Source organism: Anomalospiza imberbis, chromosome 20, assembly GCF_031753505.1.
Source record: "Anomalospiza imberbis isolate Cuckoo-Finch-1a 21T00152 chromosome 20, ASM3175350v1, whole genome shotgun sequence".
Classification (NCBI taxonomy): Eukaryota; Metazoa; Chordata; class Aves; order Passeriformes; family Viduidae; genus Anomalospiza; species Anomalospiza imberbis.
The window spans coordinates 8805494-8821488 of record NC_089700.1 but is presented as its reverse complement, the minus strand read 5'-3'; the positions used below and the strand labels follow the sequence as shown (position 1 = coordinate 8821488).

At 42.3% G+C, this 15995-nt stretch overlaps 1 protein-coding gene across 1 annotated transcript in view; it reads right to left on the bottom strand.

The window, feature by feature from the left end:
• MED13 (mediator complex subunit 13) overlaps window positions 1-15995 on the bottom strand; it is a 53104-nt gene that overhangs the window by 21173 nt on the left and 15936 nt on the right. The window contains exons 4-8 of the mRNA XM_068210655.1: window positions 4278-4423; window positions 3088-3285; window positions 2041-2235; window positions 1159-1321; window positions 736-846 (exon numbers count right to left, since the gene is read on the bottom strand). Of these exons, the coding sequence (XP_068066756.1) occupies window positions 736-846; window positions 1159-1321; window positions 2041-2235; window positions 3088-3285; window positions 4278-4423 (813 nt within the window). The remainder of the gene's footprint in view (window positions 1-735; window positions 847-1158; window positions 1322-2040; window positions 2236-3087; window positions 3286-4277; window positions 4424-15995) is intronic.

The following is a 15995-nucleotide window of genomic DNA, read 5'->3' as shown; positions in this document are numbered from 1 at the left end:
AAATCAGAGAAAGTGTTTAAAACTATTGCAACACTTCAGTCACCTAAAGATTAATATTCTGCCACAAGTACAGAAATCGAGAATTCAATGAAATTAATGTTTCCATTTATTTTAAATACCTGTATTAACAGTGTGTGGCATTGCAGCCTCCAAAAAGGCTGTATATTATATACACATATATATACATTTAATCTCAGACATTTTGCCCTTTGTTTTGATCTCTTTTTTTCCCCAGCTAATATAAAAAACATACACTGGCATCCACTCCCAGAGGAGCAGCTTTCCACACAGCCACCCATGGAATGCCACCCTTCCCAGAGAGCAGGTCTGGGGATTTTATTCCTATTCACCAAGCTCATGATTAACAGCTTTCTCCCTTCAAGGCTAATGCCACAGCCCTCTAGAAGAGTTGCCTAAATCCTAAATAAATAGCATTCCCTGAGAAAGCTGCCCATGAGATGGTGACCGCCCACACCCGTATGGAATTCCAGCCCAGGACTTGGGAATTGTCCCCGCACTGGCAGCGGGCCCCCCTCAGCTCCAACCTCTGCAGTAACTCCTTGGGCAGAATTTCAAGACCTCCAATGACATTTAGGAAAGGAGATACAAATTTTGTTCCAGCTTTCCTCCAAGCAGCTACTGCTTAATTACTCCTGCAGGAGAGATCAGGAGCCTCTCCTGAGCACTTCAGCCCCGGCGAACACGGCTGGGCTGTGCCTCTGCCAAGCGCTGTACCTTGAACAATTGCAATTTGTCCTCTGCGTGGCTTCAACAAAATCCCAGGATGCCACCTTGTCAGCTGTCTCCTCCTCACACAAGCCATTTGATGTAGCAGAATACTTCCTCCTAGGATTCAATACCAGGAGAGTTATTTGGGAGCAACATATGTTCTTCTCTTATCTTCTGGCAAAGCTCAAGAGCAGTTTGGTGACAAGGGATTCAGCAAAGAAAGGATAAATAGCCTTTTCCTGACATATTAAACTGAGAACTAAGTACATCATTCCTAAATAGTTAGGAAAAAAATGAACTTCTTCAGAAATGGTTTATTAGAAGAGTAAAGTACATTCCACCAGCAGTCACAGCCCCCTTAACAGAACTAATTGCTACAAGGAACACACGAAATATTGGTATTTTTGGCTTCAGAGGATAAGTACATACTTGTTCTGTGCTCTGTTCATGTTGCACTCTTGCCAGACTCTGTCCACCACTTGGTTGGCCAGTTTTCTGGGGATTTTGCCACCATGATGGCTGGTACTGTCCGAGATAAATCCATCCGAAACCGAGGAAAACTTCACCCATTTCTGGGCAGATTGAGCATCAACTGAAAAGCAGCACCACAGGAAAGAGATTCAGGCAGTGAGACAACGCAGTGTCTATCACTCCACTCCAAGCACCATAGGAAGAAAAGCATCTTCTTGACTCAGTGTTAGGAAATAAAAACACACAGGAAATTTAGAAATAGTAGCAAATTATTATAGGAGATTTTAAAAAGCACCATATATGTTTATGTTGTAAGTGGGCTGGATGTTCTTTATCTTTGGTGAAAGTGACCTGAAATAGAAAACAACTTGAGCAAAGTCAAGATTATGATTTTAAAAAAAGGGTCAAGCTTGGGTAACAGAAGATCATGGAAGAAAAAAGAAACAAAGCCTCTTCTGCACAATAAAACTTATGTAAATGTTCAAGGAAACTTCACCTTTCACTAATGACCGAGGGCACAACAGGGGTTATGGAGCTGTGGCAGAACACAGGCATGCCACAGAGGGGAAAAACCCCAAAAACTTCCCCAGAGCAATCCACAGTTCTGGTAACAACATCAAGTACAGCAGCAGCTCTAGTTTCAGCAGCTTACAGAAGACTTTAAGTTCATTTTGCCCACAGCTGGTGACACAGTTTTACCACAACAAACTTAGGACTAAAGAAATGTGATTTTTCCTACCAAGCCATCTGCACACAGAGCACTGAATCCCCTGCAAACACTGCTGTGTTAGAAGAAGCCATGGAAACAATTCCCTCAGGCAGAAGCCAATTCCTTCCCACCTGTCTGAACTTCCTCTGGGGACGTGGGTGGTGTCAGGGTGACCGAGGACATGGCAGGGTCTCTGGTGGAAGCAGGCACTTGGTGGACCCCCAGGCAGGCAGTGGAGCAGTGGGGAGCCCCCACGGAGCTGGGAGCAGGGATGTCTGTCTGAGGGACCAGCACGAAGCACGCCGGGTACACCATCCTCACACCAGCTGCCAAGAGAGGGCATCGCCCAGTTAGTTACACTCAAAGTCATCAAATGAATCATTTCAGCAGGTACTCCTGAGCTGACATACCCTTTTCTACCTACTGAAGCATCTCCTTGGACAAAAAACATCTGTTGTCACCTCCATCATTGCTTGATTTGCTTTATCCAGAGGATTTGGGTGAATGAATAAAAAGGGCTTTGTATAGGCAGAGATATCCACATGCTGCTACCTGCTTCTGTCATTTTGTTTTATAAAGGCTGGAAAAAATCCTTTTTATCATCATGTAGCACTGCCAACTTCCCCAGCAGCACGAGGGTCTCCAGCCATCACTGCACTACGAGCTCCTCACAGAGAAGGGATTGCATTTTCTGGGAAATCAAAGTTCACCAATCCACAGCAGAACAAACCACAGCATCCAGGGGCTGGGATTTTGGGAAAAACAGCAGATAAAGGCAGCGCCTGAGTACATCAGGCTCTCCAGAACTGGTTTTGAAGACATCCCTAAAAGGCAAGTCTGCTCTGTTTGAATTTGCACAGACTCTGAAACAGCACAACCTGCTTTTGACTCAGCTCAGATGTCAACAATGATCATCCAGGAGGTTTTTTTTACTCTCTTAATTATTTATTTTTTTAAAATCTTCCCTCTCAGGGCACATAAGAAAAAGACCTCCTACTAATGGGTCTGCAAAATCCACATTGAGCAGCAACTCATCGTAGATAGTCCTGAGCATCAAACAGGAAAACAAAAGCCAACAACCATTGCTGCAAAGGAATCAAATGGGGCCACTTCTGCATTCAGAATTTTGCAGGTTCATCAGCCAGTTTATTTCAGTAATTAAAGGTAATCAGGCTCACCAACAAGGACTTCAACAGCAGCTAAAGAATCATCCTCCCAATCCATTTCTTCTTGTTTTTCCTCAGATCCCTCCTTCAAGTTGGATGTGACGGGGTAGAATTGCTTCCACTCCCCAATGAGCTTTTTTGTGGATGAATCAGAAAGCTTGAAGGACTGCCCTGTGAGTGTGCCATTCAACCCAAAGGGGCTCAGGATAACTAAAACAGAAATAAAAATCCATTGGAGATGATATTCACCCCAAATTCCCTCCTCCCCTCTGCAATAGCAGCACTCTCATTTCAGCCACACCAAATAAACAACTTACCACTGGTAAGTCAAAATGCAGCCTAATCATGATTTACACTACCCAAGCTTTTGGCAATAGGTTCCCATTGTTAAATTCATAGGTACTGTAAGAACTGAGGAACCACAATAACAACTACAAATTAATCCACTCGAACAAGCAACAGGCAAGTTATCATCTAGGCTTGCAAGGAGTCTCAGATACAGGTGGGATAAAGAAACACTTCCAAATCCTGGCAGAGTTTAGGTGTTTCCTCATCCTTTCATCCAGCTGGTTACAACAACAGGGAATACATAGGGAATCATCTGATTCATGTTTAGTCTTGTCCACAGTAGGGAAGCACAGCTGCTGTTAAGTTGCATTCAGGAAAAAAAGCAAGTTTGGACACTGAGCATTACTGCAGGTGTGTGGCCATGCAGGAGAGGTGATTTCTGCAGGGAGGGATCACACAGCCCCACTGACCAGACTCAGGCCCCAGCACTCCTCTGTCTTCCAGAGCACAACCTGCATCTGCTGGGGGAACCACAGGGATTCACAGGCAAGGAGGAGCCAAGTGAAAAGGGGAGAGGGTGTGAACAGGTTAAATACACTAAGCCAAAAATGGATTTCTGATAGAGGGTTGGTGAAGCTATCTGGGGGTTATAAGGGTGAAACAACAAAATATTTAAGCCACCAAAATGACAGTACTTGGCAAGGGTGTCATGAGGACAAACGGTTCAATTACATGCCAAGAGATGAATATGCAAATGCTCCACCTGCAGCAGGGCCAGGACACAGCACCTGGCTGTGTGAGCACAGGGCACAGCTGGGGACAGCAGGGCACACTCTGCCCCCACTGCCAGCCTGGCCCACGCCCTCGGGGAGCACCCAGAGGATGAACGCAGGTGCCACAGGCAGCAATCCCACCTTGGAAGGGGCTGTTGGACTGCTGGGCCAGGGTGAGGTGCTCCTCACTGAGCAGGTACACGGGCTGGTGCTGGCTGATCTCCACGCTGGTGCACACGTTGCTGTCCCCATGCAGGAAGAAGGTGAACGAGCAGGACAGGTGCTCACTGCAAAGGCAACAGCAGAAAATAAGTCTGAAGTACAGAATTTCAACAAGTTGGTCTCTTTTTCAGTAATTTTCAGGCATTTCCTCACAATATATTCATTAATGGAAGTAGCCAAAACAGTCTTCTATGTAAATAGCAAGAAAATGCTAAATATATGTTCCCATTACAAACCCAAAGAAAAATCAGTTAGAAAACAACAGGCACTAAGTTTTCAATTTCTTCAGTCTGACACTTTATATTTTGCTGTCTTGAGGAAATTTAAACCATAATTTTTTACAAGACAAAAACCTGTAATTTAATATTTTTATACCTTATGCATTTATTTAAAATCTCAAGAAATATTTCTGACCATATTTTATTTTTAATGAGGTCATATCTAGGTTGTCCTGTCACAGCTTCACTAAGCAGAATTTAATATCAGCCAACAAGTCACTTATTTAAGAGCAAGAAGAATGGCAACAGCTTTGAGAAGTGGTTTTGTTTTGTTATTTAAATTGAATCTTATCTTCGTGTTCTTGAAGCCAATCAAGTAACTAAAAATGAAATCCCATACCTACACACAAAAGGGAAGATACAATCAATTAAAAAAACCAAGGCTCAAGACATTCTTAATTAAAGTCATTAAGGCAAGTGTCAATGTTTAATAGCAGATGCTTCACTGACAGCATCTCTCATGGTCCAGAGTTTTAGGGGGAAAAAAAACCCAACAGGCTTGGACAGCAGAAAACTCCCCAGCAACGAACATTCCTCCTTCCTACACCTCTGATTTAAATGCTGTTTCCCAGGGCTGTGCAGTTATTCGTGAGCAACTACACAAAACCTTTTACTCCACAAGATCCCTCTGCAGAGAATTTCTCATTTTTGGGGCCCTGCTCTGTGTTGTTGCCACAGAAATACAGCTCACCCCTGCAAGGACAACCAGGAAAACATTTCATGTTGCATCCACATCAACTCCATGGTTTATAGGAAATATATTTCACAAATTTTAATTTAAGGGCAGCAAGAAAGGAAGGCAAAACCAAGCAGATCCCTGCCACAAGTGGCACATCTCCATACCAACCTGGAAAACTCTTTTTCCCCCCTTTTAAAAAAAGCTGTACAGGCACAACATTCCTCAGTTATAGCGGCTACAACTTATCCCAAGTGCCTGCCAGACTGATGCACTCCAGCAGGAAAAGAGCAGATGTTTAAAAGCAGAAGATGCTGCTCATTTGGACCTTAAATTAAGTCCAACATCACGGCCAGAGAAGGACCAAGGTCAAGGAAACCTGAGAAGAGCTTCATAAAGTGCTGGTGAGAAAATCAATCTTCCTTTGTAAGGAGGAAGCAGCAAAACCCTGCTCAGTCTCAGGGAAAAAAGGGATCAAGCCACAGGAAACACTGATTTTAGGCAGTCAAAAAGCAGATATCGGAGAGGATTTTTGCATAATCCAATGGAAAAGACACTCCATTAATTACTGCAGCCAAAAAAGGAATGCAGCACCATTGTGTCCCAAAAAGACAACCTGATCCCACCAGCCAGTGTCCAGGATGGCATGAAGGCCCTGGGACATGTGTTCCTCAGTCTAAAAGCCAGGTTGGCATTCCTGGGAAAGCCACAAACAGCTCCAGGACAGGGAGAACCCACAGGCACCAGAACAAGCCCATTAAAACACAACCTCCACAGCTGCAGGTACTGGGAATATTTTTAGTGCCATTTCCAAGATGTTTCTTTCCCAGAGGGAAACAGTGGGATGGGGAACAGCAAGGGGAAAGAAAAGTTTCTGGAATTGGCACGGTCCGTTCAATCCATGGAAATGGAGATGGGTTGATCCACTCTCACCCCCAAGTCTCAGAGTCAGGGAGGAGAAAGGTGGAACAGTGACCAAAAAAAAAAAAAAAAAAAAAACAGGCAGATTTAAAATTGAGGACCAAAACCATCCAAAAAGATGAGAGAACCTCTGAGTGCTCATGGAAGGGCAGGTAGGGCAGAGCTGCTCTGAGGGAGAACAGTCCTCCAGCTTTGCTCATCTGCTGTTCAGGTTAAATTGTGTCTTAGGGGCAAAAAAGGCAAGATCTGGATGAATTATGAACTGCTTCCTAGCAGCTGAAACCCACACTGCTCAGGAATGCCAGGAAAGTTACATTTGAAAACGCAGCGAGGATGGAGCTGAGCATCTTGGTGATGCCTTCAAGTGTAACAGGAGTCACGTGGCCAAGACACACCACTAAATTCCAGTATGGCAATCTGATTAAACTGTAATCCTTATGCAAATGGTGGAAGACTGGTTTTCCAACTGAATTTTATTTTCCAAACCATACTGGATGTTTTAGGGTGAAGGTGGCGGCAGTGCCTTGGTTCCCTGTGACAGACATGATTCAGAAGCTCAGTATCAGCAAGATAAAACTTCAAAATAAAAGCACATCTTCCCTATATACACTTTAAATGCAATTAAGCTTCGCCTCTTGTAAACACCCCATTGTTAGCCAGATAAAGGGCAAACAATCACGGCATAATCTGATGGAATTCAGATAAACCAAGACAAAGGGAGGCATCAGCATGATAACAGAAGCATTTCAATTCATCACACTGCAAAACCAGTCCTAAGGAAGAGCAAGGAAAACTCAAGGTCACCATGCAAAAGCCAAATCCAAAAATACAAACAAGGCAAAAAGAGCCCAAATCTGATCTCTTTTCTCCCCCAACTCAGCAGGGGAGAGGTTTCCAACAAAATAATCCAGGGAGTGAGCACCCAGTGTGCTGCCACTGCCATTGTTCCCAGCTCTGCCTCCATGGCATGGAGAGAGGATCCACTGCCACAGTTCATCCTGGAAAACCCAAATATCACCCAATTTCCACTAATCCTGGCTGTAAATGTAAGTGTTAAACAGCGGAACAATGCACAGCACCGGGGGGTTTTCTTTTAGAGGTGCAGCAGAGTCCTGGCCAGGAGGATAATATGTTTCACAGGAGAAATACACAGTAAAAAAGGGAGTCTGGGAACTCGGGATAAGGGAAACAGATCCCACCCGGGACACAAAGTATCCCCTGGAAGCACCAGTGTGCTTTAAAACAAAGGTTAACCTGAAAGGCAAAATTAACACTTCAAGGACTCCAATGCAGTTTGTTTCTTCTGAGCCAGTTGTGCTCAGAAACAGCTTCCTCACATTTAAATTATTTCAGGTCACAGAACTTAAGAAATAGAAATGCATGTGGAAATAATCACAAGAAATACAAATAAAGAATCCTAATTAACACAGGAAAAAAAAAAATCAAAACCACAGGGAAGCTCTTTGGAGGGAGTGGAGAAAAGGAGGAAGGAACATGAAGAACCAGAGCTCTACAGAACTGGATGCCCCCACACAAATTATTGTATGGGCTTAGCAAGAAACTCTACAAACATGCAGGCTTTTTATTATTGTTTTGTTTAATTTCATACATTTGAACATCCTCCAACTCTTTAAGTTTCTAGAGCATGGCTGCCAGTGCACAACCTCAGCTTGGGAAGAATATTCCAAACTTTACCATAATCTAATTAAAAAAAAAAAACCTAAAAAGTGGGTGTGTATATATATATATATATATATATACGCCCACCACTTCTCTAAGTCCTCCTCTAATCTTCTCAAAAACTCACCTCTCACCTTTTTAGCCAAAAATCCTAATCAAGCAAAAAGTCTGCCACGTATCACTTTGGGGTAAATAGGCAAATTATCTTTACAATTCAGTCAAGGACACAGTAACAGAATCAGGCTGGTGGTTTCCTGCCTGCTAACGGAGAGCTCATCCTATTTTTATTTGCAGACTATTTTAGGTAGCTCAGAAGATCACTGGTAATTTGTGCAGAGCATCTCAGCACTGAAATATGAAAAAAAATCCCTACACCTCAACACTTTGAAATTTTATTCTGCATGAAGAGAGAATCGGTGATGTCCTTATGGTCAGATATAGAATTTAAAAAAATCTGATGCTAAAGTCTGCATTGATAACCTCTCTTTTTAGTACTTTTACCATTACCATCGTGTATTGTTGAATATACTTTTATTCAGAAAGTTCTGAAAACAAAATCCGAATTCTCAAAAAAACTCTTTTTGTCCTACCCTGAACATCAAGTTGCTCCATTAATATTTCTAATTAATTTCATTGAAGTACTAATCCCAGAATTTAGATATCAATAATCCACTTCCCAACTGATTTCTGAGTAGAGATATGAAGTGCCATCAGAACAAGGATCCTTCATGACTTTTTGATCTGAACACACCAGAATTCAATTAGATTGAGGTCCAATCCTGAAAGCAACTTTAAAAACAAATAAAAAATAAAATAAGAATGAGACTCCTTGGGAATAATGCTATTTGAAGCAACCTTCAGTCTTCATCTACACTCCATTAAAATACATTTGTGTAAAACCATTTGATTTCCCCATGCTCCCTCTTCACTCTAATCACACAAAACAAAGATGTTTTCGTTTCAGAGACAAAGGATTATGATTTTATGGAGGGGAAAAAAAAGAAGCTGCTGTGGATAAATCCAATACAATTTCTACTTCTACCTTTTTAAGAATAACTGAAGGGTAGGAGGGGAAACCACACTAAAATCCACATCTACAGGAGGTTTCCATTAGCAAATCTGAAAATATCTTCTTGATAAAAAGGTAATTAGGTCTGGTTTTGTCTCCACATTAGGACTTCTGTAGAGCTTTAGATCTTCAAAGTGCTTCCCAAACATTGGATGCATTAGGACCCCACTAACCCACACTCAGATCACCTCCTCAAGACAGCACCAGCACAAGGAAGGCTCCAACTAAAAGCACATTTTAATAGTAAATTTTAAAAAAAAATCCAAACGTTTCAGCTGAAAGAGAAAATGTTTGTTTTATGTAATTACTATCTCCTGTTTTCCTAGCTTGTCTTTGTGAATTACTTCTGAGTTGAAGTGGGAGCACCTTATGCTGCCAAAGCGCTGCTAACCCAACCAAAATATTTACAGAATCCTCCAGAAGTGCAGCCCGTGCCTGCACATCCCTACACAGGGAACTCAGGCTGCAGAGTGCAGCTCCTGTCCCAGCACTGCTGGGACCAGTGCTGACCCCAGCAGCAGGGCACAACTCCCCTGCCTTAGGAGCACAAACACCTCTGAGCTCAGCCCCTAATTCATTCATTAACTTGCACCATTCCTTCAATCCGTAATAAAATGATTGCCAAAAATTGCCACATCCCTGCCAGTGTGGGGCATTTTCTTTCAGTCAGTAATAAAATGATTGCCAAAAATTGCCACATCCCTGCCAGTGTGGGGCATTTTCTTTCAGTCAGTAATAAAATGATTGCCAAAAATTGCCACATCCCTGCCAGTGTGGGGCATTTTCCTTCAGTCACATCCCTGAAAAAATTGCCACATCCCTGCCAGTGTGGGGCATTTTCTTCAGTCGGTAATAAAATGATTGCCAAAAATTACCACATCCCTGCCAGTGTGGGGCATTTTCTTTCAGTCAGTAATAAAATGATTGCCAAAAATTGCCACATCCCTGCCAGTGTGGGGCATTTTCTTTCAATCCGTAATAAAATGATTGCCAAAAATTGCCACATCTCTGCCAGTGTGGGGCATTTTCTTTCAGTCGGTAATAAAATGATTGCCAAAAATTGCCACATCTCGGCCAGTGTGGGGCATTTTCTTTCAGTCAGTAATAAAATGATTGCCAAAAATTGCCACATCCCTGCCAGTGTGGGGCATTTTCTTTCAGTCAGTAATAAAATGATTGACAAAAATTGCCACATCTTGGCCAGTGTGGGGCATTTTCTTCCAGTCAGTAATAAAATGATTGCCAAAAATTGCCACATCTCAGCCAGTGTGGGGCATTTTCTTTCAGTCAGTAATAAAATGTTTGCCAAAAATTGCCACATCTCTGCCAGTGTGGGGCATTTTCTTCCAGTCGGTAATAAAATGATTGCCAAAAATTGCCACATCTCTGCCAGTGTGGGGCATTTTCTTTCAGTCAGTAATAAAATGATTGCCAAAAATTGCCACATCTCGGCCAGTGTGGGGCATTTTCTTTCAGTCAGTAATAAAATGATTGCCAAAAATTGCCACATCTCTGCCACTGTGGGGCATTTTCTTTCTGTCGGTAATAAAGTGATTGCCAAAAATTACCACATCCCTGCCAGCGTGGGGCATTTTCCTTCAGTCAGTAATAAAATGATTGCCAAAAATTGCCACATCTCGGCCAGTGTGGGGCATTTTCTTTCAGTCGGTAATAAAATGATTGCCAAAAATTGCCACATCCCTGCCAGTGTGGGGCATTTTCTTCCAGTCAGTAATAAAATGATTGCCAAAAATTACCACATCCCTGCCAGCGTGGGGCATTTTCCTTCAGTCAGTAATAAAATGATTGCCAAAAATTGCCACATCCCTGCCAGTGTGGGGCATTTTCTTCCAGTCAGTAATAAAATGATTGCCAAAAATTGCCACATCTCTGCCAGTTTGGGGCATTTTCCTTCAGTCACATCCCTGAAAAAATTGCCACATCCCTGCCAGTGTGGGGCATTTTCCTTCAGTCACATCCCTGAAAAAATTGCCACATCCCTGCCAGTGTGGGGCATTTTCTTTCAGTCGGTAATAAAATGATTGCCAAAAATTGCCACATCCCTGCCAGTGTGGGGCATTTTCTTTCAGTCAGTAATAAAATGATTGCCAAAAATTGCCACATCCCTGCCAGTGTGGGGCATTTTCTTCCAGTCAGTAATAAAATGATTGCCAAAAATTGCCACATCCCTGCCAGTGTGGGGCATTTTCTTCCAGTCAGTAATAAAATGATTGCCAAAAATTGCCACATCTCTGCCAGTTTGGGGCATTTTCTTTCAGTCAATAATAAAATGATTGCCAAAAATTGCCACATCTCGGCCAGTGTGGGGCATTTTCCTTCAGTCAGTAATAAAATGATTGCCAAAAATTGCCACATCCCTGCCAGTGTGGGGCATTTTCTTTCAGTCGGTAATAAAATGATTGCCAAAAATTGCCACATCCCTGCCAGTGTGGGGCATTTTCTTCCAGTCAGTAATAAAATGATTGCCAAAAATTGCCACATCCCTGCCAGTGTGGGGCATTTTCTTCCAGTCAGTAATAAAATGATTGCCAAAAATTGCCACATCTCTGCCAGTTTGGGGCATTTTCTTTCAGTCAATAATAAAATGATTGCCAAAAATTGCCACATCTCGGCCAGTGTGGGGCATTTTCCTTCAGTCAGTAATAAAATGATTGCCAAAAATTGCCACATCCCTGCCAGTGTGGGGCATTTTCCTTCAGTCAGTAATAAAATGATTGCCAAAAATTGCCACATCCCTGCCAGTGTGGGGCATTTTCTTTCAGTCAGTAATAAAATGATTGCCAAAAATTGCCACATCCCTGCCAGTGTGGGGCATTTTCTTCCAGTCAGTAATAAAATGATAGCCAAAAATTGCCACATCCCTGCCAGTGTGGGGCATTTTCTTTCAGTCACATCCCTGAAAAAATTGCCACATCCCTGCCAGCGTGGGGCATTTTCTTTCAGTCGGTAATAAAATGATTGCCAAAAATTGCCACATCTCGGCCAGCGTGGGGCATTTTCTTTCAGTCAGTAATAAAATGATTGCCAAAAATTGCCACATCCCTGCCAGTGTGGGGCATTTTCTTTCAGTCAGTAATAAAATGATTGCCAAAAATTGCCACATCTCGGCCAGTGTGGGGCATTTTCCGTCAGTCAGTAATAAAATGATTGCCAAAAATTGCCACATCCCTGCCAGTGTGGGGCATTTTCTTTCAGTCAGTAATAAAATGATTGCCAAAAATTGCCACAACCCTGCCAGTGTGGGGCATTTTCCGTCAGTCAGTAATAAAATGATTGCCAAAAATTGCCACATCTCGGCCAGTGTGGGGCATTTTCCTTCAGTCAGTAATAAAATGATTGCCAAAAATTGCCACATCTCTGCCAGTGTGGGGCATTTTCTTTCAGTCGGTAATAAAATGATTGCCAAAAATTGCCACATCTCGGCCAGTGTGGGGCATTTTCTTTCAGTCAGTAATAAAATGATTGCCAAAAATTGCCACATCTAAGCCAGCGTGGGGCATTTTCTTTCAGTCGGTAATAAAATGATTGCCAAAAATTGCCACATCCCTGCCAGTGTGGGGCATTTTCTTTCAGTCAGTAATAAAATGATTGCCAAGAATTGCCACATCTCTGCCAGTGTGGGGCATTTTCTTTCAGTCAGTAATAAAATGATTGCCAAAAATTGCCACATCCCTGCCAGTGTGGGGCATTTTCTTCCAGTCAGTAATAAAATGATTGCCAAAAATTGCTACATCCCTGCCAGTGAGGGGCATTTTCCTTCAGTCAGTAATAAAATGATTGCCAAAAATTGCCACATCTCGGCCAGTGTGGGGCATTTTCTTTCAGTCGGTAATAAAATGATTGCCAAAAATTGCCACATCTCGGCCAGTGTGGGGCATTTTCCTTCAGTCAGTAATAAAATGATTGCCAAAAATTGCCACATCTCGGCCAGTGTGGGGCATTTTCCTTCAGTCAGTAATAAAATGATTGCCAAAAATTGCCACATCCCTGCCAGTGTGGGGCATTTTCCCCAAGGATCAATCCCAGGACTGGCTGAGAAGAATGGAGAGTTCCCAACCCTCAGCCACCAAAGGGAAGCTTCTCCCAAGAGCTGTCCTTCACCACTGGGTGCCACTGAAATGAATTCAAAGCATCAAAGAACCTCCTTTTGAAAATCTGACAGTTCCCTTCCACAATAAATTCCTGGGATGGAGAACTCAGTCTTACAAGTAAATAGGATCTTTTGGGAATTGAATTTATAAGGAAAAAAAGTTTAAGGTGACACACACCCCCCATGAAGCCCTAAGTCTCTTCCCTTCCTGTTTTTAATTTTCTTTTCCTTTTAACCAAGCTGGGATACAACAGAACAGTTCTTTGGGACCTCTCACACTTTTAGGTGCAGCAGGAACACCACAGGTACTGAGGAGAAATTTCTTCTTCACCTCCCTCCCACCTTTGCTGCTCCAAAAGCCCATCCTATTTCAAACGCGGCATCCTCAATTCCCACTCCCCATCCACAATCCTGAATTGCCAAACTCCCCAGTCTTAATTCTGAGCAGGAAATTCAGTGTGCCTGTGCTGTGATCAGCAAAATAGGGAATAAGGAGAACACTAAAACCAGTGCAGTGAACCTCAGCAAATGCACAGCTACATTTTCCAGGGAGCTGCACGTTCTGTACCAGACATGAAGGATCCAGAGCTGGAATTCCTGCTGCTCCTCTCTCTGGACACAGCCATGGAGCAGAGATGTTCTTCCAAGCATCCCTGAGTAACCCCCCATGGCCAGGCAGGGAAATACAGCAGAAAGCTGATTTTGATGATAACACAAAGCAGAAAAACATAGCTAATAGCAAAGTAGAAAAAACCCTTCCAGTTCAAAGCACATCATTAATGGCTCCTGTCAAAAGGCTCTCCAAAGCATTCTTTGTGGCTGAGGATGTTTTGATTTGACTTAGACCTGAGAGTTAAAAATATTTATTTATTCCATAACTGAGTTATGTGCACTAAAACAAACATAAATGTAGCAAGCAGTCTGTATTCCAGAATAAGCCACGGTTGCCTTAGACTGTCACATTTTAAATTAACTTCATTATTAGCAGGCTTAGCTTCATCCCAATAAAACCAATTTTATTTTTATACACAGCAAAACTCCAGCATGGTATTTTAAAAGGAAGCAAACTAATTTTTTCAGAAGGCAGCAAGAAGTTTATATATACACACAAAGGTATGTATTTTTTCCAGATACAATTACAAACAATACTACAAAGAGTTTGCTCACATTCCTGTATTTCAGAACTTAAATGAGACTAATAAACCTGTCACCTTGTATTTTAGCATCCTTTAATTTGAGGCTGCAAATCTCAATTATCTGAACTTGAGCTTTCACAGGGAAATAGATGTGTGCTATAAAGAATAAAGATGCAGAGCATATTTGGGAAAAGGATAACAGCTCCAAACATCCCTGTGTTCCAGAGCCATGGGAACAGCTTTCCCTGTATTGCTCTTTCCCATCTTGAAACATTTACAAACATCTTGTTAAGGCAGATTTTTTCAAAGTTCAAAATGGAAATGCATTATAAAATTGTCATTTAACAAAATCTGAAGTATCTGTATGGCTTTTGTATTATTTTATTGTTCAGTGAACAAAAAGAGCAGATTTATACTTGAAAGCTAAAAACCCAGAGCCATATCATTTTTTTCCTTTTTCCTGATGAGCCAACTACCAGTGTAATTTAAGCTAAATAAGAGAAAACTGCTTTGTGATGTAAAGTGCTAAATTTGTCTGCTTGTAGTCTCTGTAGCAACCCAATATTCCAAAGAGACAATCATGTGATCAATGCTCTCAGCTCCTGCTGTTTATCCTGCACTGTCCTACTTACAGCAGCTCTCAATTCCAGCTGTCTACAGCAAAAGGAAAAACATCACCTGCTCTCCTGCCGGGACATGATGCCAGAACAGCCTCATTAGAGCTGCTGTAAAAAAATGTTGACATTGTTTGATTTCAAGATTAACATAGGGAGAAAATTTACACTGCAAAGAGTTGAGCAGCCTTAATAGAAAATATTCCAGCACTATCACTTGGTTTCAGACTAAATAGACAGAAATAAACCCAAAACCTGTGGGTGAACCTTGTTTTGGTAGTTAACTCTCTCAATTATGACGGCATTTTTGAGCTTTAGCACCTAAAAATCTTCTTCTGTTCCTTAATAATAATAATTCCCAAGAGCATCCCAGGGGATCAAGAAGTAAAATTCTCTGTTCCTGAGGAAAGATGGCCATGGGAACTGGGAGAAGGGAAGCAAACAGGGAGAAATGTGGGTTAAAAGCAGCATTCCCTTTGTCTTAAGGGCAGTGAAGACCAGACAGGCAGGAGCTGATCCCACCCAGGCTGTTCACTGCCAATACAGACATTTCTGATGGCACTCCAGGACCATGCCCAGGGCCCAGATTTAAAAAATACCCCCCAAACTCACACTGCAGCCATGGCCATCCCAATTCCAGCCTGCAGGGCTGCCACCAGGCTTGCACCAAACTCGGGAATCACACCCAGAGTGCCACTTCTTCTTCATGGCAAGATGAGGTAGAGAAAAAAAATCCCTCTCCAGAACGATGATAAGCACACCTTCAGAACAAGATAACTACATGTACAAAGGTTTAAAATAAAGCCAAATTGGTATTCTGGAATATTCTTCAGCAGCCGCTTCCCATGAAGTTATATACTTATTATTTTCTATTTCCATGGGAAATAAATGGTGGCCTGGCATTCCAAAATCCTGACCCCAGACTTGTGGTAAACAGAATTACCCTGAAACCTGTGCAGCAAGTCATGATAACCTTATCACTTATGAATTTCCAAGTGGCTTGTGGGGTGGTTTTTGTATTTTTTCTTTTGGGTGTGTGGTGTTTTTCTCTGGTGTTTTTTCACCATTTTTAAGTGAACTCGTCAGACACAAGTTCTGCTTTGCCACCCACTGCAACTGGCTGCATTATTTCCCAATTACAAGGGAAAAAAA